Raw genomic sequence first — 25,699 nt, 5'->3', positions numbered from 1 at the left:
AAATACAGATGATATTTTCTTGGCTTTTGTAATTTGTACAAAGTTTTCTGAAGTGTGTAATATAAACAGAACGGGGTAACCATAAAAAGTAACAGCTTGGTATGGATTACATTTGGGAAGTTTGTTTCACGACAACCCTAGGAAACTAATAATATTTTGAATTCATTGCTGCTAACATTTTGTACAACAATCAGGGAAATTTTGTCACAATAGATCCCTTGCATAACGAGAAATATCACACGGACGCAGAGTTCACGCGCACTTTTTTCTGCATAAAGAACCGGTATGTTCCAATCATTTGCCACCTTTGACCCCAGTGAGGGTGCTTTTCGAGAGTGTTACTTCACATGTCTATCGGGGGAATATTTTGTATAACCTGTTCAATAAAATAGGGAAGAAGTTTCCATTATCGGAAACATTGACATATATAATTTTTTTATCAGAATCAAGGGGAGTTGGCAGCTTTGTTGTGTGTGTGTGGGGGGGGGGGGGTAGATCAAAGTATTTTAACTTTAGGGAAACAGTTCTAACAACGAGTGATACCTTTGTAAACATGTATAGTGTGTGTACAGTATTCATCTTTCTGAGGTGAATCAAGTGACTAGGCTCTAATGGTTGATGTGTCTGATTTATTGCATGAGGAATTATCTTAATAAGGGCCTATCTGATATTTTATGACTTTTATGGTCTTCCACAAACTTAGAAAATAATTGCACCTTTCATATGTTTCAATCATACTTTGAAATTCATCTGAGGTCAATGCACCTGAGGTCAATGCACCTGAGGTCAATGCACCTGAGGTCAATGCACCTGAGGTCAATGCATCTGTATGCAAGTACATGTACATAATATACACATTTGTAACAAACTGATCACAATTAATGCATTAAACTGGCCAAAGACCACTCTATAATAGGAACGTTAAATTAACGAATATAAGATGACATTAAAGAGAGTGGACACTATTGGTAGTTACTCAAAATAATTATTAGCATAAAACCTTACTTGGTAACTAGTAATGGGAAGAGGTTGATAGTATAAAACATTGTGAGAACGGGCTCCCTCTGAAGTGACGTAGTTTTCGAGAAAGAAGTAATTTTCCACGAGTTTGATTTTGAGACCCTCAAGTTTAGAACTTGAGGTCTCGAAGTCAAGCATCTGAAAGCACACAACTTAGTGTGACCATGGTGCGACAAGGGTGGTTTTTTTTTTTCATTAATATCTCGCAACTTCGAGGACCGATTGAGCTCAAATTTTCACAGGTTTGTTATTTTATGCATATGTTGAGATACACCAAGTGAGAAGACTGGTCTTTGACAATTACCAATAGTGTCCAGTGTCTTCAAACGAAGAAACATTAAGTGGAAATGTGATTCACGACTTCAGAATTTACTCTTTAAAAGCAGAACCGTGCTTTTTATAACGTGAGTTGACTGTATTTGGTGTGCTTACAAGTTGCAATTTTCTGCGAATCAGTAATGATGTTTTCTAATTTAATGCACTAAATTCAAATGTTATTATCAATTCATGATGTGTTATTACTCTTACATGTCAGAAATTGAAAAACAGAAACCTTTTTGTGAGCTAGTTTTATTCTAGATTTTATTTCAAAAGAATCCTTACAAAGTTTGAAAAACAATCCTACAAGCTACATAAACCAAGTGATAACAAAAACATTTTAAGAAGCAGTTTTGCACTAAAGATGCACATCTACTGTATAACGAAAATGTAAATCATATTTTGCATGACTCAGTAATTATTCCGGTTTATTATTTAAAAACAAAAGATGTTGGCAGTTTAACTTCATGTATTTTGAGCATTTGCAAAAAAAGAATTCTAAGTGAAATTGATGTCAAATTTTAGCTGTAAAGTCGTCGTCAATTCAAACGATAATGCAAATCTCCATGAAGTCACAACCTTCTAGCATTGGCATTAGTAACTTGTTAAATCTGTATCAATGATCAATAGTTTAAGAATACCTTGCTGTGATATATTATTACGCAATAAACTACAATAACCAAGAGTGAATGAATACAAGTAAAGTAACACTTTGTCTTCTTTGTATTGTTGCCACAATTGTCCTTTCCTTGGAAACAAGGTTGATGTTTTGATCAAGTTATCAACCTTTACTCCAACTGTTACAGTGGATGGGATTTTTTAATTGGAAAACTGTCGTGCGATTCTTATTTTTAATTTTTAAACTAATTTGTTGAAGGGATTTAAACTGGTCGCTAGGCACCGCTTGGCACATGATAAGAGTTAGTGACTGACAGTTCTAACAATTCTGCTTCTTATTTCATTCCTGATATTATTTGAATCCAGTTCTTTTAAACTACATACCACTCATTGCCCATATTAATGTGTATCTTGACTCCAAGTTAACTTCCACTTGGAACACAATAAAGTCTGAGGTATATCTTGTGATGTCTGGAGGGGTAGAGCTAAGATCTTCTACTCTTGACTGTCTGATGTTAGAAAGCTCCTTATTGGAACACAATGAAGTCTGAGGTATATCTTGTGATGTCTGGAGGGGTAGAGCTAAGATCTTCTACTCTTGACTGTCCGATGTTAGAAAGCTCCTTATTGGAACACAATGAAGTCTGAGGTATATCTTGTGATGTCTGGAGGGGTAGAGCTAAGATCTTCTACTCTTGACTGTCCGATGTTAGAAAGCTCCTCATATTACTCTTAGGCGGTCACGATGAAAATATAGACTCTGGCTGTGAAGTTGGCGTCTAATAATTAAATAAAAAAGAAACATTTGTAAGGTTTTGTTTCTTCCCGAAATATTTTTGAAGCAACAAATTTTCTTCCTTCAGTTGCCGCGTGTGAGGTGCGTGCAAGAGGTCAATACACAGTTTTTAGCAAGGAAAACAAGCATGTGTACAATAACATTTACCTGGGGTGCTTTGCTGGTATATAAACGTTGGAAACAAAACCGAGTTGCCTGCTCAAGAACTGCAATATCAGAGTCATCCTGTATTATGGAACATAATCAACAATAATTAGAACACTCAATGTTTCCAATGGGTTTCTTGATTTGCATATAGCATTCAGTTACTGGAAACATTTGGTAGTTGTCAAAGACCAGTATTCTCACTTGTTGGTGTAGCCCAACATGCGCATCAAATAACAAATCTGTAAAAATTGTGAATCAATTGGTCATCATAGTTGAAGAAAATGCTCCCTTGATGCAAAAATGTGTGTGCTTTCAGATGCCTGAGTAAGAGTTCAAGGCCTTACTAAGCCTTTCTCAGATTAAAATATTTTAGTGAAAATTTCTCTAAAAAAACTACCTTACTTCAGAGGGAGTCATTTCTCACAATGTTTTATACTACAAACAGCTCTCTGTTGCTCGCTACCAAGTAAATTGTTATGCTAATAATTTGAGTAATTACCAAAATGGAATTGGGTAGAAATGCAAAGTATAAATGCATCATCATGAGTAGATTGAACCATTGACAACTTCTTACCTTCAAATCTTTGTATGTTCTGTACGCTTCTTTAAGAAGTTGAGTTGGGATACGTAGATCGGTCTGTAGCTTATTCTGTACTGTCTGGACTAACTGATAGGCCGACAGAACAGCCTAAAAGATAAATGAATAATACTCAATTTATAAAGCTTGTTAGCACAGAAAGGTATTGCTTAAAAGAAACAGGTTGCCAGCTCAACTTCTGTTAAGTTTACCTTGTTGTGACTGGTGCCCCACTAAATTTTTGCTAAGCAAAGAAAATTCAAAGTATTTTCTGCTGAACAGCTTAATGAATCATGGCCCTGATGGCAATGAACTTACCTGCAGTTTTAGCTCTTCTGTACCAGTCTTGGCTAAAGTGACGTATTCCTGTAGGACGGTCTGACACGTCTTGTAGCAATACTTAGCCAAATATTGACGATCACCATCTCTTAAGAATTGTCTTTGGATAAAAAAGAAAAAGATGGAATCATCTAAACCAATGTTCATTTAAACCAATCATCTAAACCAATGTTCATTTGGTTAGCCGTAACACCATGTGTATATCTACTTGCTGGGTAGATTATCCAAACCAACTTTTCAAAATCAATTGTCATACAGCTCTATGAAAATGGGCTTCGTTTTCTAGCTGACATATTCAGCCCTACAAGACGCCTCATTAAATGTTTAAATGTAATTGTTTAACACCTTTGTATGTACGCTAGGAAAGAGATGATCATGCGTTGTTTTGCAAAACAAATTCTTTTTATCTTCTTCTATTTCACGGAAGTGTCGTGGCCGAGCGGTTAAGATCACCGAATTCAAACTTCTGGTGTTTCTGATCAGCAGAGTGTGGGTTCGAATCCCAAGCTGTGACACTTGTGTCCTTAAGCAAGACACTTAACCATTGCTTCGTCCTTCGGATGGGACGTAAAGCCGTTGGTCCCATGTATTGTGTAACGCATGTAAAAGAACCTAGTGCACTTATCGAAAAGAGAAGGGGTTCGCCCCGGTGTTCCTGGCTGTGGCTGCTGTATGTGTCGTAGCACCTTGTAAACCATTATAAGGTGCTAACTAAATGGGTCTCAAAATTCATCACTGCAATCACCTATCTTTCTGAAAGTTTGTATATACTCAGCGCCTTGAGTACCTTGTTTGGTAGATACGCTATATCAGACTTCGTTGGTATATTATTTTATTATTATTATTATTATTATTATTATTATTATTATTATTATTATTATTATTATTATTATTATTATTATTATTATTATTATTATTATTATTATTATTATTACTTCGAGTGTTGTCTTCGGTCAATGATGTTAGGGCCGAGTTGTCCCCAGATCTACCTTTCCCTGCATGTAGACATTTCTTTAGCTGTCACAAACCCAGTGTCTCTTTTTAGTAAATAAACACCGACTACTTACTTGCCCAATTCTGGAGTCCTGTTTAGTTTGACAGAGATCTGTAACAGCATAGCGTGATCCTTCATCTTCTTCAGAATATCAATAAGTAGATTCACAGAGCGATACATATGCCATGAAAAACTACCAGATCTGTGGCAAGAGAGAAATCAGTGACAAATTCATAAAGTATACAGCACTGAGCTGCTGTGGCGCTCCAAAGGCCTTTTCAAACACAATATTAACTCTACCCTTAAAGGTACCCATTTATACCCCTGGGTAAATAGAAGCAATTAATATAGTAAAGTGTCTTGCTTAAGGACACAAGTGTCACGACGGAGATTCAAACCCACACTCCGGTGAATCAGGACAAGAATTTGAATATAATGCCCTAAATGGCTTGGCCATGACACCCTACAACTCTGAGGAAATCTTGAATCATATTAAAAATCAACACAATATCAAATTAGTTCTCTCAAAGCAATCTAAATTTGTTGATATTTTCTTGAGCCTAAGGAATACACCAAAATCCATCCTACCTGTCAATCTCACTTATAGGAATCCTCCAGATCCCATGGAATAGATTCTTGGTTTTCCAATGTTCCGCAAATAGAGCTGGAGATGGCATATGAGTTGTCTGTTGCCATGGTTGCACACTGCCTAGTAACAAGTCTCGACTCCACTGCAAATTCTGTTCAAGAAAAACACTTTGTGGTCAAATATGGCTCAGATATTTGGCTATATTTGTTATCGCGTAGTTGTCTCTGTAACTTTCCCTCTCTGCCTCGCCCTCCCCTTATACATGTAAAGTCATCTCTCTTGGGCTTGGGCTCTGCCACCTGGGCTCAATTGTATAAAGCCGGTAAGCACAAAAAATTGCTAAGCACAGACAAATATTGCTTAGAAGAAACTGTGAATGGTGCTCAGCAAAGACATTCGCTCAGCAGTATTTTCTGCTCAACCATGTGATGAACAGCTTATTTGAAATGGGCCATGTTTGAAATCCAGCAAAGAAAGCACAATTTTCAATGAGCCTAAGACAAAACCATTATTTCGAAAAGCTCTTTAGTTTAGTTAAATTGATTTGTAACCAAGAAAAAAACAGATGGGGGAGCATTGACAAAAAGAAAACAGACTCATCAAACAATTCAGTCTCTGCAGCAGAGAGAATAATAACCTTGTGTGTTGGTGCAATACAGTAAGCATTAGACATCCGATACAGTGATTTATAATGCTGTGGGAATCGAGTAAGACAAAGTTTCATAGCTTCAAGACATCTCTCAATCAGCCAGATTTTCTGCTCCTCCAGACTTCCTAACCCGACTCCTTCATCTTTCCCTTGTCTTGGATTCTTTGCATCTTCATCAAGTTCCATCTGATTAAGTAATCCTTCAGGTTTATCTTGAGAACTAAGTCTTATTCCATCCTCCTTAGAACCTTCTTGAGCTTCAACTGTTTCTCCTTCAGATGACGTGATAAGATCTATAGTCTCCATCTCTTTGTTCAAACCATCCTCATCTTTTGTTTCTGTCGGAGTACTTTCTTGTTTCTCGGGAGTACTTCGTTGACCTGCCTCAGTCTTTAAGTCATCTTGACTTTGTGCATCTTTTATTTTCTCTGGCGTGGATTGATTTAAAGCATTCTGTTCCTGAGAGTCTGGAGATTAAATAAATAAATAAAATAGCATTAATATTTCTCTATTAATTTTGGTTTTACCCATATACACCGATGTGTGTTAGCACTGTTTACTGAGTACTTTCCAGAGCTCTGTAAAAAAAATCACAGGCATATTACTCGGTTGGGATTCAAACCCATTACTTTTGCAAATCTAGAGCAGTGTCTAACCAACTAGACCATTCAATATTTCTCAACTAACACACTGCCTCATTTCAAAGGGACTGATGAGCAGTTTAAACACCCCAACATGACGCGCTAATATTTCTCAACTAACACACTGCCTCATTTCAAAGGGACCGATGAGCAGTTTAAACACCCCAACATGACGCGCTAATATTTCTCAACTAACACACTGCTTCATTTCAAAGGGACTGATGAGCAGTTTAAACACCCCAACATGACGCGCTAATATTTCTCAACTAACACACTGCCTCATTTCAAAGGGACTGATGAGCAGTTTAAACACCCCAACATGACGCGCTCTCAAACAATAGGAATAGTGAAACTATCTGGGGTATTTATGAATTAATAATGAATTAATTAATACTCCATTTTCATATAATGTTTTCACACCAGGAGGGCGTCTCAAAGCGCTTCACATTATTACCCCCTGGTCACTGGGCCTTAAATCGTTCCTTAAACCATCTCAGCTCAGCCCCCTGGTGGAGAGTATACCCAATAATTGTTCCTTTTTACAGTTAAAAGGTTTAATATATACACAAACTTTGTGTAGCATTTGAGACAGACTTTGAGACAGTTTGCAAAACGTATATTTTTTACTTTTATTTGCAAAGGAAACACAGACTGTTTTCTCTCACCTGTTGATTGTCTCTTTTTGTTTCTTGATTTCAAATAATCATGATCCATAGGCGTGGCGATGAATAGCGGACTTCCTGGCACTCGCTGCTTGTAAAGCTTAACCTCTTGACCTTTGACCTCTGATTTAGAATCCGGATCAGTCTCTGCTGATGATTGTCTGTTATTATTGAAGAAAAAAAAAGAAAAAAAACATGCATCAGCAAAAAGAATGGCTTTGATGAGTAAAACTAACATCCAATGAGGGAGAACTTACTGCCATAGACCTGCATTAACCATAGTGCCTCTTTTAAAAATGCCCTGTGTGAACGAAACTAACATCCAAAGGGAGAGAACTTACGGCTCACTGGTATCCGTGTTTTCTTGTGCAATGACAAACGGCTCATCGGCAGCGTCTATGATGTAGCGACGAAACATTGCAAAGTTATCTTCACAGCTTGCTGACTCTGGTTTCTCAAGGAGCTTCAAGATGGAGGCATGTAGTCTGAAGAACATCTGTTTAGATCCAAGAACAACAATTGGTTTTATAAACTGACACAAAATATTTTGTTGTCTATTTGATTTGACTACAATAAAAAGTAAACACTACACAAAAAGGACATCAAAAAGTAACAGGTGATCGGATTGACTCGGTGCTTTCTTCATTGCCTTTCACCTCAGTGGACCTCGGTTCAAGTCCCCCCCTCAGACCTGTGAGCCTTGCATGTGGATTGAGTTTTTAATTGGTCGCAACGTTTTGACTAGCTTGATCTAGTCTTCGTCAGGAGACTTAACTGCAATCATGTTGTCTTGCCAAAGACAGTATTTGATTTTGATATCTTTCAGTTTCTACATGGCTCTGTTAATACCGTATAGTCAAATCCTAACTGTCTTGTTCTGTATTGTATGATAGTCTTGTGTGAATGCCGAATAAATAATAACAACATCAATAACATCAAACCTTACCTCAAGGGCTTCTAGTGATAAATCTGGAGGGTTGTGATATGCAATCTTCTTGGGATATTTAGCCTCATCTTCATGAAGATAATAAGCAGCTTTCTTATAATGTTCAAGGAACTCCTGAGGATCTGTCTGTCGCTTCTCTGCAATCTTTCCAAGCATGTAATGAACCAACCATTCCTCTTCCTCACCGTCTACCTCACATTGAATCGCTTCTTGGAAACAACTCTCAGCGAGAGATAAACAATCATTACGTTTCTCTTGAAGGAACTTAACGATGTCATCTGTCAGTGAGAATTGCTCCTTCTGCAAGATCAGACATAGTGGAAACAGTAATGATAGAAGTCAGTTACAATTCTTCCTTTTTATACTATTAACCATGGGAAGTGCTATGGGGAGAAACTATAAATAAATAGGCCTAGTAAACTTGCGGGTACAACCATTTGTAAATCTCTTTTGGGGAAGTGTTGGCTCAGAAAAGATTCTATGTGGACTGACAAGACAATTGAACCTCAATTGGTCCTGGGAACTTGATATAGTGCAAGTAAAAACTAGGCTGCTTCTTATAGACTTGATGCAACTCCTCCAAGATGAATTTGATATCCACTCTACATAGAGTCGTATACAGTAAACTGTTGGTTTTTGAAAGAGTAATAATGAATTGACAGTCATGTCAAAATTATAACATAGAAAGCATTTGAACCAATTTTTGGCTAACGACTGTAATCATGAATAATTACACTTACTTGTTTGAGTTGCCGAGATGCGTGTGAGTGAAGCATGTACGACATAGAGCCATACTCAATCCACAAGGATCGATTGGTTTGGTCGATCTCAAGGGCTCGATGGAAGCAACGTAGAGCGGCTACAGATTGTTTGTATATAGTGCCTTCTGTCTTAGCATCACACTGTATTAGGGACAAAGAATATTATAAAGACCAATATAAGGATGTCTTATTTTGTTACGCATTAAACAGCCTGATTAGCACTAATAATATGCTGAATAGGAAACAAGAAGAAATGTTTGGTTTTAGATGACAAGGATTAGCAGTCTCAAAATCCATGACAGCCAACTGCGAATAATTAAAGCAATAATACAATGTTTTTGTTCACTCGATAAAGTTAAAACCAACAGAACTAAAGTGATTCCAGGAGACAACTAAAGTGATTGCCTCTACACCCTCTGGTCATTGCCTTGGTCCCCTTGAAATGCTCTAGTAGAAGTACCTTGTAGAAGTTTACAATTTCATCATAGGATGCTCTTTACAAAGGAGAAAATGCCTCGGTGCCCTTTCAAAAAATGAGGCATACAGTCCTGAAAGACTGACCATGAACTATCCACTCACCAGTTTAGATTCTAAGCGTCCACTCCTTGCTAAGGCCATCCCGGCCCAGCTATCTAGTCTATCTGGACAGACACATAGGTCCTGCATGTAGAGCTTGATGGCTTTACTAAACACATCAACAAACAATCAAGGGGATGTTACTAACAAGTTACCATGGCAATGGTATCAACAATCAAGAAATGGTGCAACAAAGAACGCAATATCAACAAAACTCTTTTTGTAATTAGTACATGAAAAACACATTTAAACTGTTGAACATGCTTACAGAAAACAAAGATATAACCTATGTTTGTGTTAGACCAGCAATAATACAAAAATCAATTAATAGATATTAAATTATAAATAATACTCACAAGAACTCTTTGTTTTTGAAGTAGAAATCAGCCAACAAATAATATATCTCCTTGACAACAGGTCTGTGGTAAAGTAAAGAACAAGAAAAAGGAAAGTATTACTTGCTATACAGTTTTCAGTCTACAATGATTTTTTTGTTACTCTTGATCCAAATTTGAGGGATATTTCTAAATACCTGGTTATAGTCCGATCTTTCGGGATGGACGGAGCTTCCTCTGTCTTCTCTTCCATATAAGACTGGAGCATTTCCATGGTAATAGCAGGCTTATCCAATACAGGGATAATCCGTACAATCTTCAAGAGGAGGCTCTCTAAATCAGCTGACATTGATGATGTCTTATAAGAATCAAACTCTGGTAAGACACTTGGCTTGAAGTAGTTAAAGATGATGCGCGCATCTTCTAGATCCATCGGTAACTACAGAGAAAAAGAGTCATATTTTATGCTACTCCAATAAGATGTTATTACATGTACATGCACTTTAGTTTTGAGAGGTAGCTATAAATAAATCTCTTTTGAGAGAGTGTTTGCTCTGGAAAGAGCCAGTTTGGTCTCGTTGTTTCAAACCGTTTACTCTGCTCTTCTTCTTGAGTTTTGTCACACTACAGCTCTGCCTCATTACCATCATTTGTTTAGACTGTGCTGGACTGTTTATAAACCTTGGTTGAAGTTGTGTTACTTCATTGCATCTGATGAAGCCCCATACTGATATTTATTTATAACTAGTTTGTTATTAAAGTGCTACATTAGATTCTCCGCTGTAAGTTTAGTAATAATTTATAAATCTTGCCTTGTTTTGAAATTTGCAAGTAGGTTCATACATTGTTCGTTTGTTCGGAGCATCAGGAAAATAATCCTAGTTAATAGCCCTCCATATAAAACCTCATAAGATAATAATTTAAATCACATAAATAGTATCTTAAGTAACAAATAAGAATTCTCGACGTACCTCTTCTACTCCATGATCTTGTAGATGTCTTGCTTTGGTTTTCTTACTTGGGTGTCCATGGAGACAGAAGAAACACTGCTCTATGTAGTATTTTAAATCACTCAGAAATGGGTGTGGCTCATCCTCAGTTCCCATGGAGATCTCTTTACTTAACACAGATATGTAGAGACGTAGGAAAGCTCCCTCTGAGTTGCAGCAGAGCGAACGCCTAATTGGCAAATATAAGAACAGACAAACTCGGATGTTATTTCAAAGTCTCTGGAACTGTTCAAAAAGTATTTTAGTAGTATACAAGGCATGTTTTCAGCATAAGTGAACCTTCAAGTAATGCCGCTTTTGTAGTATCTTTGTGAAAAATGATGACAATGACTCTGATATATCTTACAGTTCTGTGGAGTATTGAAGTAGCATGACAAGTAAGATAGATCTTCTCTTAGTGCTTGTTCAACTCATTTTAAATCTGGTCTTGTTCAATAAATTCTGGTCCCAGTAAAAATGCTGAGCTACAAGCCCAGCAGTCTTGTGGATTTTGAGCCCAATTTTGAGCCCTGAGACACTTTACTTAAGCTACTACTACTGTCAACACGCTTGATGAAGTACAAGTGTTATGCAAAACCATTTTGTTTTCCCAGAAAATAAAATAACGAAAAATTGTAATTGTAAACCAACCTGCCAAGATACTCGTGAGCAGTTTCCAGCAACATCAATGAAGATGGCATCATAGGTGTAGCTTGTGTTTCCGTGGTAACACTTATATCCTTGGATGCAATCTGGTCCTCTTCACTTTTAAATCAAACAGAAAATTTTATAATCAGCCAAAAATTTAAATCAGCCATACTCGTTGCACCTCAAAAATAACTACATTTTTGTTGAAGAAAGATAGAATGAACTAAATCTTTGCACTTACTGTTTAATAACTTTGTATAAGACGACCCACGGTAAGACACTGGTACTCTGCATACTCCAATCACTATCCATACATAATTCAATGATACCAATGATAGCATTGGTAAATCTTACACGTTGTGGTCGAACCAAAAGCTTAAGGCAATCAATGTCTTCAGTTAGAGCTCTAGAGAAATAAATATAGGCAGGTAAAATAGTTAATATCAATGTCTTCAAGTAGAGCTCTGAAGAAACAGATATAGTGGGTAATTAGTTAACGTTAGTATGTTAGCATGGCTTGGTTTGGGACTACAAAAAGGCTTCATAATGCAATATCAAACAGTTAAAACACCTTGGAATCTTAAAGATGGTGTAATCTAGTTGTTATAATTTCTTTTGACTTACTTGTTGATGACAGTAAATAGTTGCATGGCTAGAGTAACCCACTCTTCTCTGATTGGTGGAGTCTTTGAAACAGTGATTTCTTGTAATGCTTCTGAGATACTTTCTGCACCACTCATTACACATTGCTGCAAGAAATAACAATATTATAGTTTTGATAAATAATAATAAAAAAAATAACAAATTCTTATATAGCGCATTTCACAATAACCGTCTCAAAGCGCTTTACATTAGTGCCCTGGTCATTGGGCCAATAACATTCCTGTTATATCTTTCTCAGCTCCCTGGGTGAAGAGAAGCAATTATAAATAAGTATCTTGCTCAAGGCCACAAGTGCCATGACCGAACCCATACTCCGATGACTTAACCACCAGAACTTGAATTCAATGCACTTAACCACTCGGCCATAAAGCCCATACACAATTTTGGCAAAGCCCATACACATTTTCGGTGAATACCTACACACAACCGACCTTAATCCTCTATCCCTGCCTGCCGTTTCTATGTACCTTATAATCATGAACCTTGAGTAGAGACTGATGTAACAATAATAGCTGAGATGTTCGCTGAGGAGTGGCTCCTTCTTTCAGCATCTTCCTTCTTGATGATGTATCTTGGAGTGTTGGGAGGAGTAGTTCAGTCACCTTGTCAAACTGTTCAGCTTCGTAGAGTCGCTGGATTTCTTCCAAGGATTGGCAGTGCTGGGTGGATTTCAATTGCTCCTTCACCAGATCTTGGGCACATTCAATAAAATCACAGTTTTATTAAGTCCTACTACATTTGTCTGTGTTCAACCCAAAATCAGTTTTATTTAAAACACTTCTGGCAAGAGAGAAACCAACGCAAATCTCTATCACCATTGGAACCCCAGCAAAGACTGAAACATTTTGTAACTGTATTATAACTAAATATAATTGTTATTATTTTACTATAACTATATGTAATTGTTACCAATAGTTACTTTATTACTATCCATGATGCAGTTTGATGAAGTATTATGTAACTGTATATAATTCTTACCAATAGTTATTTTATTACTCTCCATGATGCAGTTTGCTAAGAAGACTTCATGATCCGGTTGCGAAGGGTCTTGTTTCTCACTTAGAATATCAGTACACTGAGAAAGAATCAAAACTTCATGTCAATATCTCAGGGTTAAACAAGGGCTTTCTGGTCAAATTTCAGGCATAATGCATGCTTCAGATTATCTCATTTCACTCTAACATAAAAGGTTGATTATTATGTAGATTTACTTGTGATTTTAATTTAAGAACTCACCAGTGAGAAGGACTGAATGGCTTGATCTGATTTTCATTTAAGAACTCACCAGTGAGAAGGACTGAATGGCTTGATCTGATTTTAATTTAAGAACTCACCAGTGAGAAAGATTGAATGGCTTTATCTGATTTTAATTTAAGAACTCACCAGTGAGAAGGATTGAATGGCTTGATCTGATTTTCATTTAAGAACTCACCAGTGAGAAGGATTGAATGGCTTTATCTGATTTTAATTTAAGAACTCACCAGTGAGAAGGATTGAATGGCTTGATCTGATTTTAATTTAAGAACTCACCAGTGAGAAGGATTGAATGGCTTGATCTGATTTTAATTTAAGAACTCACCAGTGAGAAGGATTGAATGGCTTGATCTGATTTTAATTTAAGAACTCACCAGTGAGAAGGATTGAATGGCTTGATCTGATTTTAATTTAAGAACTCACCAGTGAGAAGGATTGAATGGCTTGATCTGATTTTAATTTAAGAACTCACCAGTGAGAAGGATTGAATGGCTTGATCTGATTTTAATTTAAGAACTCACCAGTGAGAAGGATTGAATGGCTTGATCTGATTTTAATTTAAGAACTCACCAGTGAGAAGGATTGAATGGCTTGATCTGATTTTAATTTAAGAACTCACCAGTGAGAAGGACTGAATGGCTTGATCTGATTTGCCAACCAGCATCATATACCTGGCCTTCATCCAATAAACTGTAAAGGAATCATCACAACTTCACTTCAACAACAATTATTAAATTTGTCTTACTTTAAATAGAAAATCCATAAAGTAATGAAAACAAAAAAGGATAAGAATCAAATGATAGTAAACATTTAACTGTTTAAGTTTAAGGTTTTATAGAAACCAAAACTACGAGGATTTAAGATGCGCAACTAGGCGAAGTAACAAACATAATTGTGAAAAGTCACTCAGAAATTTAAGAATGTACAGAACACAATCAGCCGAACTGCTGGGCTTTTGAAGGACCACAAACTCCTCAAAACAAGACAAAGAGTTGAAAACCAAACTACATTACAAGAAATCAATCTTACATCTAGCAGTGAAGTCTTGCCATTGATCTGCTTGTATTACTCCTGATGTTGTCAACCATTGAACATAAAACAGATCAGATTCAAAATGTTGCCCCATCGACTCTACATCAGCTCTAGAGAAACAGAGAAAATTAAGATAGATCAGAAATATTAACTATAACATACATACCTTCAGTCCTGTATACTTCGCTTTTTGAAAGGGCAAGGGCACCAAGGCATTTTTTAGGTAAAGGGCACCCTATGATAAAATTGTAAATTTCTACCTAAGCATTTCAAGGGCATCAAGGCAATGGCCAGGGGCATGAAGGCAATCATCTTCTGTGCCTCCGTGAAGTACGAGACCTGTACCTTTTCTATAAAAAAAACTGATGACTTAGACAGAAACATTTATTGAAACAATCTGAGTGAAAAAGAGATAGAAAAAACTAAAACCATCTTCATTTAAACAAAATGGCTGCAACAGAAATATAAATGATAAAGTAAAAGAGAAATGCTAAATGTATTTTGTATTTAAAGTTTTACATTAGTTTGGACTAGTTGCATTATGTATTTCAGGATAGTCTTAACTTACTTTTTGGAGGAGCTATTTGGTGTTTTATTCCTGGTCAGAACTAACTGATCAACCTTCAGCTCAGCAAATGACAGCAACATAAACCCATAAGAAACTTTGAAATCACTGGTGTACTCAGAACTGCAAAAGTCATTGATAAAAAAATACAAAACCGAAAATTTATTTAAACTAACTGATTGTTATAAGACTTTTAGAATTCTGAATATGTGGATGGCAATCCATTAACATATTATTCTGGTTATTGTTCTCTTATACATGCACTACCAATACTAGTACATGGAACCTATTAATGTCCCATCCAAAGAACACAGCAATTATAAGTGTCTTGCTCAAGGTCCCAGATGTCAAGACTGTTGACTTAAACCCACACTCTGCTGATCAGAAACACAAGAGTCTAGTACTCTTAACCGCAACAGACCATCACAACAATCTTGTAACAAGAAGAATGTTTAAGATACCTGAAGATACTTGGTAGGATAGTGTGAGGTCGAGATCGGATAAACCCATCAACAAAGACACTTGATAATCCAGATGGCCTGAAACAGAAAAACAAAAGACAAGGTTCACATTTAGGGGGTCAATAAAGGCTGAAGAAAATGAAGTGTAATAAAGTGCTTTTAACCATGTGCGAGCAATGTAGTTTCTTAAGTTTCTAATGTCTTATGTAAGAGAGCAGATTGTGGAAGAGACAGCTCAAGTGATGTCTTGTATATAGCTTGGTGGTCTAGTGGTAAGACATATGCTCTAGCAATCCAAAGTTCCTGGGTTCCAATCCATAATGAGTGATTTGCTTGTGGATTTTGTTCAAAGAACTTGGGAAAGTACTGAGTATACAGTGCTTAACACACATCGGTGTAAGGGTCAAAACAAATTATCCCCGATGCAAATATAACATCTATCAGATAAATAATTGCAATCTTTCATAAATATGAAGCACAAGGAATTCACAAAGATAAATCAACTTTGCCCAGACCACGACAGTTGCAGTGAAGCGACACTTTCTCTACTCACCATTTGCCACCCAGTTTAGCAACCTCTATCAGATAACCACGAAGCAGTTGCAGAATTCCACTATTCCTTTGTCTCTTTGCTAAAAACTGCCAGACGTTTTCCCATTCCTGAGGATCAGAAACTGGGGATTCTTGTGGTTTGGGTTCGTCTAGAAAACAAAGACATCAGAAAAAAGCAATCATTAAAGGAAAGGTATACGTTTGGTAATCACTCTTAAAATTACTGGCAATAACAAATCTTGGTTAGAAACCTATATAATATAATAGAAATAAAAGCTTTGGATAGTAAAAAGCATTTTGAGAAAAATTTCACTTTAAAAAAACCAAAGGTTTACTTTGTCTTTAAGAAGAATTTAAATGAACAAATAGATTGAATTGAATTGAAATAAGTTGATCATACCTGAGATATTATTGCTTCTTGAATCTTGCTTCTTGATGACCTTTGTCCTCTCAGAGGAACTATGAGAATTTTCAATATTTGCACAATCATCGCTATAAGACAAACAGTGAAGACTCAAATTGTTATTGTTTAAGTAGAAATGATGAGGCATAGATACCGAGTGAGATGGATGAGAAATAACAGGCGTCTTGTTTAACTGATGAGGGTGGCGAGATGAGGAATTATTTAGTTTCATTTGGTTGTAAAGCCAGGACTAAGAAAAGTGAACTTAATCACTGTACTAGCCAATAAACCATTGGAGAGAAGACAAAGAAGCTTCCGTTTTAAACTCCAGAGACTTACTCCAGGAAAAAACCCATGCAATCACATAGTACCCCAGGATTCGTACAGTGATTCTAAGGCGAGAACAGACGGGACTACACCAACCCGACCACCCAAGGGCTTAGAGGAAGACTCTACCTGTCTTGAAGACTTGATGGAAGAAACTGTCGAAGCAACTCTTGATAATTCACTAAATCTTCTTTCTTCTTCACAGCTGTGTTGCGAACCTTTAAACATTGCAACCAATTTAAAGTGTCAGTTTTTGCAGATATGTTTAGCTTAGCTTAGAAAGATCACTACTCATTCAGAAATACGATTGCTCCTTGCACTGTATTTTGTAAAGAACTGCTGAGTCTCAGCTTTTAGATACTGTCACTTATGAATGTGTTCCGGGTTTGATTTTTTAGTGACTGGCCAGGAGGACCAGTTAGTTTGTCATTTTAATAATCCACCAGCTTTGTCACTGGTTTGTCATTTTAATAGTCCACCAGCTTTGTCACTGGTTTTATGGTTTTTCTTTCAGCACTGTCTCTTTGCATGGTACCTCAAATTGAGACGATATGCACAATCAAGTACACAGTCGGTGGTTTTGTAGCTTTTGGAAACAATGAACAAGCCAGGCAAACCACTTGAGCATAATTTGGACTGGTCTTCAAACTAGCATCTAGCCAGCAGACCACTATTGAGGGAGAACCCAGCAGACCACTATTGAGGGAGAACCCAGCAGACCACTATTGAGGGAGAACCCAGCAGACCACTATTGAGTGAGAACCCAGCAGACCACTATTGAGTGAGAACCCAGCAGACCACTATTGAGTGAGAACCCAGCAGACCACTATTGAGTGAGAACCCAGCAGACCACTATTGAGGGAGAACCCAGCAGACCACTATTGAGGGAGAACCCAGCAGACCACTATTGAGTGAGAACCCTGATTTAGCCTAGAGTAATACTTACCCGGGTGGATCGCCTATTTCCAAGCAATGGGTTGTTACCCTTATCCCGTTTCCTCTTAGGTCCTCTACGCTTTTTCTCTTTAACAGGAAGTGGTTCAGTTTCCATGGCAACAAGCTCTATCACAATACAAAAGTACAGAAATTAGTTGCAAAAATATCTTTTTAATTAAATTCTTTTTTAAAGAACTGCATGTACTGTAAATGTAACAGGATACGATTATGCTACAGATAAGGTTAAAACTTCATAAATGTTTCACACCTTTAATAAATGTACATACCTTCAGTGTCACTGCTCCCATGGGTCTGTTGTGGGGTCTGAAGTGGTGTTTGATCTGGTGTTTGCTCTGATGTTTGGTGCAAGGTCTCACGAGGGCTCTGCTGTGAGGTCTGTTGTGGGGTTTGTTGAGAGATCTCCTGAGAAATTTGCTCTGAAGTCTGTTCTGGAGTTTTTGGCGTTTGTTTTGGTGTATGCTGCGAGGTTTGCTGAAGAGTTTGCTGCGAGGTCGGTTGAGGTGTTTGCTCTAGTCTTTGCTGAGGGATTTTCTCTGAAGTCTGTTCTGGGATTTGGTGAGGTGTTCGCTGCAAAGTCTCCTGAGGAGTTTGCTGTGTGGTCTGTTCTTGGGTTTGCTCTGAGGGTTGTTGTGGAGTGGAACGAGGAGTTACCACTTGCACTTGTAGTGAGGTTTGCTCCGTCTGTGGGGATATATGTTGTGGGATCTGTTGTTCCATTTGTACTGGGGACTGTCGCTCCGTTTGTTCTGTGGTCTGTAGCTCCGTTTGTATTGGGGATTGTCGCTCTATTTGTATTGGGGATTGTCGCTCTATTTGTATTGGGGACTGTCGCTCGATTGGTATTGGGGACTGTCGATCTGTTTGAACTGGGATCTGTAGTTCTGTTTGTACTGGGGCCTGCAGTGTGTTACCAACTGGAACTGGTTGAGAAGTGTCCATTGGAATCAGCTCAGGGGAATCTATTTCTTTCTGTTCTTGATTCTGAGGTGATCTTCCCTCAGATGGGTCCTCAGGAATTGTAATCAACTCCTTCCTCTGTGACGGCAGTTGATTGGGTGCAATGAAGGGCGTGGTCTGAGATTCTAAAAGGGGTGTGTCCTGAGATTTGGCAGGTGTTTCCTGGGCTAGGGGTGTATCTTCACTGGGTGTAGTCTTGGATTCAGTAGGAGATGCTGTATCCTGAGTTATGTCCATTGGAGCATCGTCTATAGAGTCTTTTTCTGCTTCATTTTCTTTTTCTTCTGGATGTTGGATGAATTCACTCAGATCAATCTTACAGCAGACACTCTAAAACAAAAAATCCCAAAAAAATTTTGAGGCGAACAAAATTGCATCTCGTTCAAACTCCAATTTCAAAACTACTTGTGCCAGGGCTTGATTTCACAAAGCACTCCGATGAATTGTCAGTATCACCATAGTGATTCGCACAGTATCACCATATAATGGTTTGTACTTTATATCAATCTGGATAGCTCAGTTTGTAGAGCGCCGGCACGTTAATCCAGAGGTTGTTGGTTCGAATCCTGCTCTAGTCAATTCTTTGTTCAAACCCACAAGTAATTTATATAAATCTTGTGAAATCAAGCAAAGGTCGAATTGGGCGTTGTTTGAAAATCATCAACAAGTTCGTTCGAAAGATCAAAAATTGTTTTCAGGTAGAAAAACTAACAGAACAGTATCAAAGGCTGATAATGAAATTTTGTACTGAAAAATTATTTGTTTGAAGTGAATATATGAATACTTGAGGTGAAGACTAACTGGATACTACTTACTAATGGAGGAGAGCTGTGTTGCAGGTGATCATAGAGAGCAACTAGTCTCTCCCCAAGCCCCTTCCAGCTGTGAAAACAAAGATATATCAAGATACAATTCTCTTTGATCAAATTGACATTTAAAGCTTTGTCTGCGAAGCATTTCTTGAGGGCAACAGTGCTTCATGTCACTTTGTTTGTCAGTTTGTTTCAGTCAACACAGAATTTGTGTTGTGTTTTAGTTAATGAGACTTTAATAATCATAATTCTAATCTTAATAAATTGGCCAGCCATCGCATGTACCTAGCTTCTACCATGGCAACGCCACTACAACTGCTACAGATATTGGGTGTGATTCTTGTATAGTCTGGTACTCATACTTACGTGAATGAAGAAAATGAAGAAAATGGAGTCAGTAACTTGACCAGAGGCATAGGAGGTCTCTTTGCCAGAGCGCGCCTATTTTCTCGTATAGACAGAGCTTCCTTGATGATCTATAACAATGACAATTGTAAAACCGTCAAACAAATTACCAGGGCTACCCCTCTAGTAGATTGGATTCATACAAATGTACACTATACAAACTTGGTACATCACAGTGTCATGGCCGAGCTGTTCAGAGCACTGGATTCAAGCACTGGTGTTTGATCAGCAGGGTGTGGGTTTGGATCCCGGTCGTGACACTTGCTACATAAAATTGGGGAGGTAGTGCTTTCTGCTCAACCGGCCAGGCTTCGAATTGATGATACCCAAGCCTACATTCGTATGGGCTGTGAAAGGAGTAACAACCCTGTTTTAGCCCTAGGAGTAGGTGGCAACGGCATCTGGAAAAAATAATTGTAGCCCACACCTTGAAGTGGCCTTCAGGCCTTGTGTGTCAGGCGACTTGCATAAAAATAAAAATAAAAATAAAAAAAACTATTATAAGAGCAAGTTAGAAGTAGTGAGAGACAATTTACATTCAGATGATGGATTGTTCTTTCTTACCCTGTCTGCTTCTACTTGTTTGACTTGAGAAAAATGAAGAGTGTTGTGGCTGGAGAGGAAGAGAAACCGATAATCATGATTGCTAGATCTGAGACATTCAAATTAAAGAAAACACAAACTGAGGAAAACTCAATAAGGCAAATTGTTTGTCCCAATTATAACTTTGAAAAAAGAAAAAAGAAAAAAAAACATCGAACAAACTTTAATTCGAAAGTGGTAAAAAATTTTTTTTACAGTGATGTCATAGGGACTAAAAAAGGAAACATGACTCACCAATTTCTGAATAATTCATAGCTGTCCCTCCTTAAAGATGGCTGCTCCTGATACATCTTCTCTCTTAAGACAACTCCTAGTAAGAAAATGATTCACTTTCATTTTAACTTATTCAAGTTACTTAAATCTTAACTCATACTGTTGAGGTGTAAATCTGCTGAGTTGTAACATTTCATATACCTTGTTTTTGTGTACTACATACAGGCATAACTTGTTTTTAATAATTCTATTGAAACTATAGACTACATCTTAAGAAATTTTAAGGTGACAGAATACAATCTCTCCTTTTTCTCAAGAAAGAAGTACCTTGCCTCCTAATGATGGTAAAACACATACAAACTAAACAAACTTGTTTTGGAGACTAACGAAACTTAGGAAACTATTAGGTGACAAAATACAATCTCTCCTTTGAGTTCATTTTACTCAAGAAGTATCTTGCCTCCTTAAGATGGTAAAGTGCACATACAAATTAAACAAACAATTAAAAGAAAAAACACTGGTTCTGGTAGCAGAATCCATCAACTTGCATAATTCTTTAAATAAACAATCAAGCTTGGTAGTGTACCTTTTACATAGTTAGGATCCTTCTCTAAAGCTTTGCAGATATAAAAGAGACAACCTGTAAAGAAAAAAGAACCACTCTGATCAAATATCTGCTGAATAAAGTGTACATGAAAGAGGAAACAGGCTCTAACATGTATCTTCACAATGCAAAGTTTTAAAATGAGCACGACTTACTTGCACATTGAGAATAAACGATGAATAGAAATGTTTTCTTTCTCCTGAAGACAAGCTAAGTAAACTGTTCGAAACTTCGAGACAAAACACATTTTTTTCAAGCCAACACTCCCCCATGAGAGATTTGGTTGTACCCCCGAGCTCACTATTGTTTATAGTTTATTCTTATTACCATGCAAGGCTTCAACTATTACTTACTTGCATAGTCATTGATTGCATAGAGTACAGTACACAATCTATCCAGACTAGGCCAATGTTTAGAGCTACACTTCAACGCTTGGATGAAGCTTAGTTTAGCTAGAGGTAGCTGGTACAATGTAACTGCAATGGTTCCCATTCTATACCATACAGTAACGTCACTCTCATCAAACTTTACAGCCTGGTGATAGAAAAATAAATCAGTCAAAAAGCATTAAAAATCACAGCTTGGGGTGGATTTCATGAAGAGTTAAGACTAGTCTTATCTCGAGTTCGGAAGAGTTACTCGTCCTAACTTAGGACTAGCCTTAAGTTTTTAATACCTCCTAGGACTAGTCCTAAGTTAAGACAAGTCATAACTCCTTTGTGTCCTTGCCCTTTCCAGAACAAAGCTTCAGGTCTGCAAGCAAGCTTTCAGAAAAACCACTACTTAAAGTAAAAACTAGCTCTTCTCAGAGTCAAGAGTCTTAAAACACTTAGTGTTACCAGAAGAACATCCTAACCATCTCCCCACCATACCTATTTTCCCTTTTTACTTCCAACATATTAAGGCTGTCACTCGCTTACGAGTACATTATCAGGGGGGGGGGTGGGAGAGTCTGAGGTGACTTCGTTCTTACCTCTTACATAATATTTGATAGCAGTGTCTTGATAGCAGTGTCTAGATAATACTTGGAGGCTTGCCTCAATGCCCTTGGTCATTGCCTTGATGCCCCTTGAAAGGTTCTAACAAGTTCCTCATTAAGATGGCCCTTATAAAGGAGAACTTCTTGTACTTACCTCTACATAGTATTTGATAGCAGTGTCTAGATCCTTCTTCTCATAAGACATACTCGCCAGGTTTTTATACGATGAATATTTCAACATTAATCCTGGATACATCAACTCAGGTATTTCATCAGGTGGCTCAATCTGAAACAAACGAAGCACAGAGACAACCAAGTAACATCTTGTTCAGGCAAAGATAGTTTGTCCATGTTTATGGCTACACAAAGTGCAACGCCCAACAACCAAAAAATCAAGGATGACTTGATGAGTTATACCCAAGTCAGGGGTTTCTTTCCCTGCCTTTCAACTCTGTGGACCCCGGTTCGCATCCCACCCAAGACCGAAGCCTTGCATGTCGATTGGGTTTTCACATCCAACCTGATTGTGTGGGTTTTCTCCCATTGGAGTCTTCCTAAAACAGAATATTCATTCTTGTTTTGTATTCACCATCCTGCTATTGGTGCTTGAGCTTTGTGGATTCCAGCTCGAATCCCAGCTCAGACGAGAGCCTTGCATGTGGATTGTTTTTTCAGTCCCTACCTGACTGTGTGAGTTTTCTCCCGTTGGGGTCTTCCTCCTACATCTTAAACTAAGCATGTCTTGACTCTTACCTCGGCTAGTAATGGGATACTGAGTAATTCTTGGTACGTAGATTCCGCTTCTTTCTTGTTTCCTGCTCGTTGTAAATCCAATGCTTTATTGTACAACGTATAAGCTTCAGCTTCCTGCAAGAAAACAAATCATCAAAATATACTCAGAATCTTTCTCTTTTTAACTTTCTGTCTCTTCTTGCAGTCTGGTCTTGTTTATGTTGCATTTTTTTCTAAATTGATGGATCCCGATGATCTTCTCACCATCAATCCAGAGAGCCTTCTCACCTGAGCTTCCTTACTGCTCTCCATCTCAATCAATCCAGAGAGCCTTCTTACCTGAGCTTCCTTACTGCTCTCCATCTCAATCAATCCAGAGAGCCTTCTTACCTGAGCTTCCTTACTGCTCTCCATCTCAATCAATCCAGAGAGCCTTCTTACCTGAGCTTCCTTACTGCTCTCCATCTCAATCAATCCAGAGAGCCTTCTTACCTGAGCTTCCTTACTGCTCTCCATGTCAATCAATCCAGAGAGCCTTCTTACCTGAGCTTCCTTACTGCTCTCCATCTCAATCAATCCAGAGAGCCTTCTTACCTGAGCTTCCTTACTGCTCTCCATCTCAATCAATCTAGAGAGCCTTCTTACCTGAGCTTCCTTACTGCTCTCCATCTCAAGTTCCAAGTCACTCTCATCACTACTGCTTTCATTCAATGCCATAATCCTCATCTGAAATAATCAAAACAAATAAAGAAAATCAAATTAACAGGCTTGTATGCACATTGCTTAGTTTTTAAAGGGCAAGGGCACCAGGACATTTGTTCCTTAGTAAAGGGCACTCTATGAGGAAATTAAAATTTGTTACTGGAGTATTTCAAGGGCACCAAGGCAATGACCAGGGGGCATGGAGGCAATCACCTTTGTTGCCTCTGTAAAGTATCAGGCCTGTGTCAGACATCCAAGAATTTGAATTTGAGTTTGTTAATATGCTGTACCTTTGTGAAAGATCCAGTAGTCTCCTTATCTTCCAGTCTGTTGCTAAACCTTCCCTCCGTACTCTCTCTATACTCTGAGTTTTTACCGATACCAAACAGACGATCGCTGAGAGTCTTTCTAGCTCCTACAGGTCCTCCTCTAATTCCAGGTCTTGCTGGATCCATCTCTGAAGCTTGTCGCTTAAAACCACGGACAGACGCTGCTTGATCATCCAACTCCAAAGTCCGTCTTCGATTTGGATTTGCTCCTCTCCTAACCTCTGACCCCTGTATGACCTCTGACATTTCAACATCATCTGATACCAAATCTATGACCTCACTCGGAGTAGTCTTTGCTGTACCATTATCTTCTAGACAATCTTCATCAGATAACTTTGAAGTTACTCTGCTCTCTGCCTGGGGATCATGTGTTGCTTCTGCTCTTGGTTCTAATGAAGGAAGTTTTCCTGACATGAGAAGAAGCCGTTGTTTCTGAAGTAAAGAATCGACTTCAGGAGGATCTGAACTATCCTCCATAAGATTCTGCACCATCTGCTTCCTCTTCACGAGGCGTGGCATTGTGATGACACGCTATCTGATGGCTCTGTAGTGGTAAAGAATACAATCAAAGTGATAATTATATTAACTGGTGGCATTCTGATAATACAATAACCCCTTGATAATTGAGATAATTCTAACCCCCCCATCCCTCGACGGCCTTTTGGTTCCACCGTTTATACAACCAAAATTATCAGTAAGGACTATTTATAAAGCACAGAAGAATGCACTTAAATTTATAAATAAATAAATACAACTTAACTTATTAAAGAATATGGTATGTTTCTTAGGCTTACTGTATTTCCTGAACTTTATACTAGTGTAGTAGTAGTAGTAACTACTAATTATTACAGTAAGTTACACTGGTTCTCTCTTCATCCTGTTTGGAAAATTAATTAAAATACCCGTGGTTACAAATTGTCAAAACAAATTTCAAACAATTTCAATTCAAATCTTTGATCACACTACAGGTAACAATTGCAGAAATCTTATGAACATGACTTTGTTTGTTGTTCATAAAATGATGAAAATCAACCGGCCAAACAAACAGATTCTGATATTGGTTTTATGATTGATAGATTAGTATGTATATGTATGTACGCAATTCATTGCACTCTTCCCAATCATTGCATTATTTGACAGTGATTTCTAATTGATAAAATAATAATACAAAGTCATCAAGATCATCAGCCTTCACTAGAAGTTTAGAACTTAGAATAGAAGACACTACTAAACCTGAGATGGCTGGATGGGGACTTCCCCCACGTCTAAAACTGACATTTCTTAAAGTTTGTGTGGTGTTTACGTGGTCCTCAAATACTTTCTAAACGGACTTCAATTGAAACATTTGTTAATATTGTAATTCTCTTCTTCGTTATTACCATCAGGAAAGACCCAAACCGCATGGATATAACAATACATAAATTGATAAACTTACATTTTAATCGTTGTCCGCGCCAACTTTGTGTAAAAACCGTTGTTGTTGTGTGTTAGGTTATACGTCTGGTTCCCATGCTGCCAATGAAAATCAAAGGTGCAATGAAACC

General features: G+C 37.7%; 1 protein-coding gene across 3 annotated transcripts; it reads right to left on the bottom strand.

The window, feature by feature from the left end:
* Positions 1-1,574: 1,574 nt before the first annotated feature.
* LOC117299315 (calcineurin-binding protein cabin-1-like) lies at positions 1,575-25,646 on the bottom strand. Of its 3 annotated transcripts, XM_033782829.1 has the most exons (41): positions 25,591-25,646; positions 24,117-24,699; positions 23,770-23,850; positions 23,146-23,259; positions 22,547-22,678; positions 21,767-21,947; positions 21,396-21,449; positions 20,831-20,906; positions 20,558-20,606; positions 19,955-20,064; positions 19,592-19,658; positions 18,086-19,106; positions 17,809-17,924; positions 16,992-17,080; positions 16,533-16,624; positions 16,134-16,281; positions 15,581-15,658; positions 15,123-15,242; positions 14,552-14,664; positions 14,142-14,212; positions 13,247-13,343; positions 12,736-12,959; positions 12,230-12,354; positions 11,847-12,011; positions 11,609-11,722; positions 10,940-11,147; positions 10,166-10,407; positions 9,990-10,052; positions 9,637-9,742; positions 9,037-9,198; positions 8,297-8,596; positions 7,692-7,846; positions 7,354-7,511; positions 6,036-6,514; positions 5,398-5,549; positions 4,883-5,011; positions 3,795-3,915; positions 3,474-3,587; positions 2,900-2,977; positions 2,665-2,735; positions 1,575-2,567 (listed from the first exon to the last, which is right to left on the bottom strand). In XM_033782829.1, the coding sequence occupies exons 2-40, from the start codon at positions 24,672-24,674 to the stop codon at positions 2,697-2,699; spliced, it is 6,501 nt and encodes a 2,166-aa protein (XP_033638720.1). In that variant the 5' UTR covers positions 24,675-24,699; positions 25,591-25,646; the 3' UTR covers positions 1,575-2,567; positions 2,665-2,696. The 3 variants fall into 3 exon arrangements, with proteins under 3 accessions (XP_033638720.1, XP_033638718.1, XP_033638719.1); XM_033782827.1 differs by having other exon boundaries at positions 1,575-2,735; XM_033782828.1 differs by lacking the exon at positions 25,591-25,646 and adding an exon at positions 24,950-24,995 and having other exon boundaries at positions 1,575-2,735.
* Between the last annotated feature and the right edge of the window lie 53 nt (positions 25,647-25,699).

Source organism: Asterias rubens, chromosome 14 (genome assembly GCF_902459465.1).
Source record: "Asterias rubens chromosome 14, eAstRub1.3, whole genome shotgun sequence".
NCBI classification, from domain to species: Eukaryota; Metazoa; Echinodermata; class Asteroidea; order Forcipulatida; family Asteriidae; genus Asterias; species Asterias rubens.
Note: the sequence above shows the minus strand (reverse complement) of the source record. Positions and strands in the feature narration are given on the sequence as shown.